The following is a 5179-nucleotide window of genomic DNA, read 5'->3' on the forward strand; positions in this document are numbered from 1 at the left end:
AATAATATTATAGGCATAACCTCTCAGAGAGGATCCCACACAGACAATATAATATATTTTTTTTACATTTATATTACAAAATAAAATAAAAGGTTCCGGAAAGATTTCCTTTATTATGATTATTATTATATATTATTGAGTGGTGTAAACCACTCCTACAACTGGCTTTGTAGCATGGTTGCTATGTTCACCCTGTTCACCCGGGTATGATTTCCTACACCTGGCTTTGTTAGTGCAGAAAAAATGAGCATGGTTGCTATGTTCACCCTGTTCACCCGGGTGTGATTTCATTACGTCAGACATGATTTCATTACGTCAGACAGGCCTTACACCACTCAGTTCACACGGGTGTGATTTTATTATTTTTAATCTTGGCTTTGTTCATGACTCTTTCTTGCCTGTAGCATACCCCTCTGTTATCTTGGAGGGGCAAGACAGAACCTGTCTTGGATCAGAAACGGTCTGCAGATGGGACGGCTTGATAAGCCTGCCAACTTGTCCTGGATGGAGGGAAGCTGTGTGAAGCTTACATTCACTGATGGGCTTGGCCGGCCGCCGGCCTCTGCATTGCTTTGTAGATGAGATCAGTACAGTTCCCATACCAGGCAGTGAAGCCACGGACGGAGGTGTTGGAACTTGGAAGCCATCCTCACCACCTGGTATCATTCTGACAGAAAGTCCAGGATCCAGCTACACAGGCTAGGATCGATTCCAAGGTTTCTGAGTTTGGTATCGTCTGGAGGGAACTATGTTGTTGAACTCTCTAAATTGCATGACTCATTCTCTCACACAGTAGTTCATTTCTCGGGTGGGGGAGGGCAGTGTATATACGTATAGTGTATCATCGGATGTGAATTGGATCTGTCAGAGGTAGGCAAATTAGTATGTTCTCCTTTACTGAAACTGCATGCATCATAGGCTATCATAGTCTGAAAGCTTTACGCTCTCGCTCTCCAACAGTAATACAACACTCTTCAGTTTGAAAAAGGGACTTGTGCTGAGGGAAAATTATGTATTCTGCAAATAACCGCCATCAGATTGAAAATTGCCTATAGCCTTAATAATATTGCTGGAAGGTTAATATTAACAGGACCATACAAAGCATCATATTTGAAAACAAAGTAAGGAAACACTGTAGGCCTACTTGAATCTTCTGTTCTCTTGTGCGGAAAAAACTATTAAAAAGCAAACAAAAAAATGGGGTATTAAGCTTGATCCAACCACAATTGAATTCCATTATAAAATTAAAAGTATTTAAATGACAATATCAACAATATCCAAAACAAAGCCTGATAGTTGATAGCAAAAAGGTCCACAGCTACAGGAGTGATCATGTACTGTAGCACTCGTGCACCCAGTCACAATATTTTCTCAAAATAAAGGACTGTTCAATATTTTTTTTTATATAACAATCTAATATTATATATAATTATATTATTATTTTTTGTGTGTGTGGTTAATTTCATATACATTTTCATGTTTCATTTGTTAAACGTGGTCCTTCTCGTGCACGCTTGGGAGGCATATACAAGCAACATACGAACACATGCAGGTGTCCAGAGGAAAAGAGTGGGGATGGAAAAGTCAAAATATATATACTCAATAGTCAGTCAGGAGGTGCCGTAGAGCCAGAGCACCAAGGGGAGGGAAATAGCCACAAAGGTCCAGGAGATTCCCTCCATGCATGCAGACAAGGACAAACCTTTATTACTGGCAGGCTTCTTCACCTCTTTACAAGGCTCCAGATAGTTCCTGGCAGCAAACTTCAGAATCTCATCCAGAAGAATAACAGGCAGCGAGATCTTCAGCACCATCAGCCACTGGGTCAGGTTCAGAGGTGTGATCTGGAAGATGTTAGACAGAGGCTCCACATAGAGGATGAGGAAGTGAAGGGACATTGAGAGACCGATGGCTCCCAGCAGCCACATGTTCTTCCAGGGAGGCATTCGCAACAGCGACTGGTTCTCTGACACACTGTTGAGAGCATTGCACATCTCAATGGTAACCAGGACAGACAGGGCTATGGTCATTGGATAGGGTGACTGAAACAGAGTGCAGTCCAGACCCTCAAAGTCTGGATTCCCTGGGCCACACTGCAGGAAGTGGCTCAGTTGATAAAAATTGATTTTGGGACCATCCTCAGCAGCGACAAACCACCAGGCAGCAGCACCAACAGTAGCAGCTCCCACATAGCATCCAATTACCAGATATCTGAAAAAGAGCCATCCAGAGATGAGAGGCTCACGGGCGTTGCGTGGTGGCTTTTTCATGATGTCCAGATCTGGGGGGTTGAAGCCCAGGGCTGTGGCGGGTAGACCATCAGTCACCAGGTTGACCCACAGCAGCTGAACTGGGATCAAGGCCTCAGGGAAACCCAGTGCTGCAGTCAGAAAGATACAGACAACCTCTCCTATATTTGAGGAGATGAGGTATCTGATGAACTGTTTCATGTTGTTGTAGATGGCTCGTCCTTCCTCCACAGCAGCTACGATGGTGGCAAAATTATCATCTGCCAGCACCATCTCGGATGCAGTCTTGGCGACAGCAGTTCCTGAACCCATGGCAATTCCTATCTCCGCTTTCTTCAACGCAGGAGCATCGTTAACTCCGTCCCCAGTCATAGCAGTTATCTCGCCATAGGACTGTAGGATCTCCACAATCTTTGACTTATGAGAGGGCTCAACACGGGCAAAGCAGCGGGCTTTAAGCACAGCTTCTCTTTGTGCAGCAGGTGACAGGTCATCAAACTCACGGCCAGTAAAGGCCATGCTCGAGATTTCATCACCCTCCTCAAAGATGCCAATTTGTCTGCATATTGACACAGCCGTACCCTTGTTGTCTCCGGTGATCATAATCACTCTGATGCCTGCCAGGCGACACAGTTTGATGGAGGCTGCCACTTCAGCCCTAGGAGGATCAAGCATTCCCACGCAGCCAACAAATGTCAGATCAGTCTCATATTCAATGAAGTGCGCCGGGTCCTCCAGCACCAGCTCCTCTTTGCTCATGGGTTTGTCCCGTGTGGCCAGGGCCAGGCAGCGTAGGGTGTCCCTGCCTGTCCCATACTCCCTGATCATTGACATCAGCTTTTCCTTGATGCCAGGGGTCATTGGTACCTTGTTCCCACCCACACGGATGTGAGTGCACCTGTCAATAACTCCCTCTGGGGCACCCTTGACAAACATCCTGCCACGTTCCTTTAGTGTACCACGTTCCTTTAGTGTACAATACACAGACATGGACTTCCTGTCTCTGGAAAATTCCAAGGTAAACTCCTTTTTCATCAGCTGCTTGATTACAGAGTTGCAGGCATTGGCCCTCTCTATCTTGGACAGGTATTTAACATCAATGTCAAAGACATTCATCTTCTCTACCAGACAGGTGAGAGCTGTCTCTGTGGCCTCACCAACCTTCTCATACACACGTTTGTTCTCATTGTAGTCCAGTGAGGAGTCATTGCAGAGAGCACAGATGGAAGCCAGTTCCACTAAGGCATCAAATTCAGAACACTTCACTGGGTAACCTTCATGGAACACTTGTCCATCAGGGGCATATGTTGAGCCAGTTACAGTGAATTCTTTTAGAGTGCAGCTATCACCAGTAACCTGGTGAGCTATGAACATCCTAGAGACAGACATCTGATTTGTGGTCAGTGTGCCAGTCTTGTCAGAGCAGATGATGGAGGTGCAGCCCAGGGTCTCCACAGAGGGCAAGCTGCGGACGATGGCATGCTTCTTGGCCATGCGGCGTGTTCCCAAAGCAAGGCAGGTGGTGATGACAGCAGGCAGACCCTCTGGGATGGCAGCCACAGCCAGAGCCACAGCAATCTTAAAGTAGTAGACGGCCCCGCGTATCCAGGAGCCACCATGGACAGGATCGTTGAAATGGCCGATGTTGATAATCCACACAGCAATGCAAATGAGTGTAATAACCTTAGAAAGCTGCTTTCCAAACTCATCCAGTTTCTGCTGCAGGGGCGTGCGCTCCTGTTCTGTGGATGCCATCTCATCACGAATCTTTCCTATCTCTGTGTTGACCCCTGTGGCCACCACAACGCCTACAGCTTTGCCTGCCGCAATGTTGGTGCCAGAGAAGAGCATGTTCTTCTTGTCTTGGTTGACGGCTCGGGGGTCTGGAACGGGGTCTGTGTGTTTGATCACAGACACTGACTCTCCTGTAAGAATTGATTGGTCAACCCTCAGCGTAGTAGACTTGATAGATGTAAGCCGGATGTCTGCTGGCACTTTATCACCAACCGACACCTCCACGATGTCCCCAGGCACAATGTCCCTTGCCTTGATGCTCTGGACACTCTTTTTGTCCTGGCGGTACACCTTCCCCATCTCTGGCTCATACTCCTTGAGTGCTTCGATAGCATCTTCTGCATTTCTCTCCTGCCAAACTCCCACAATGGCATTCGCTATGAGAATCAGTAGGATAACAAAAGGCTCTACAAATGCTGTGGTGGTCTTCCCTCCCTCTTCAAACCAAGCCAGCACAAAAGATATGCAAGCAGCAAGAAGAAGGATCCTCACAAGTAAATCTTCAAACTGTTCAATCAACAGTTTCCAGAGAGATTTACCCTCCTCGGCTGGTAATTCGTTTGGTCCGTATTTCTCGAATTGTTTCTTCACTTGGTCTAACCCCAGACCGATGCTTTCATTTACATTAAAAAAGCCATAAACCTCTTCCACCGTCTGTGTGTGTGTGTTGTCCATGGTGAATGGACACTTACTTGGGCACTTTGGCTCTGGTGAAATGACACAACTCGAACTGTGAATACTCCTTTACGAGATCTGGATACACTATGCTAAGTAACCCTGTTGCCAGTATGAAGTATGTGCAGGTTTTGACTCGCTCCTCAACACGAAACCAGAGACATATACTTGTCACTATAAAATGTATTCCTCTATAATAACAATATAACAGCTGAGGTACATCTCTCTAAGTGAATGTTATTTATGACGACCCTGTGTTTTAAGTTGTAGCCAGCTAGTTTGTCTATCCAAATTTGGGTAGGACTGATGAAGTCATCAGCATTTTTGCCCAAATATGGACATTGATTATCAGTGTATTACAGTAACCCTCCACCCCCATATTTTACAGCATGGTGTCAAAGGGATCAGCTGTCCTACATACAGTGTTCCACATAGCTCCAGACTGGCCTCCAAGAACTGAT

At 46.0% G+C, this 5179-nt stretch overlaps 1 protein-coding gene across 1 annotated transcript; it reads right to left on the reverse strand.

Annotated features, from left to right (window-relative positions):
- Positions 1-1610: 1610 nt before the first annotated feature.
- LOC306939414 (sarcoplasmic/endoplasmic reticulum calcium ATPase 2-like) lies at positions 1611-4718 on the reverse strand (the record flags this gene model as incomplete). The annotated part of the gene is made up of 1 exon (XM_079524002.1): positions 1611-4718. One exon carries the CDS (start codon positions 4716-4718, stop codon positions 1611-1613), a length of 3108 nt encoding a protein of 1035 aa, XP_079380128.1.
- Positions 4719-5179: the final 461 nt, after the last annotated feature.

This window comes from Electrona antarctica (assembly GCF_951216825.1).
Source record: "Electrona antarctica genome assembly, chromosome: 16".
Classification (NCBI taxonomy): domain Eukaryota; kingdom Metazoa; phylum Chordata; class Actinopteri; order Myctophiformes; family Myctophidae; genus Electrona; species Electrona antarctica.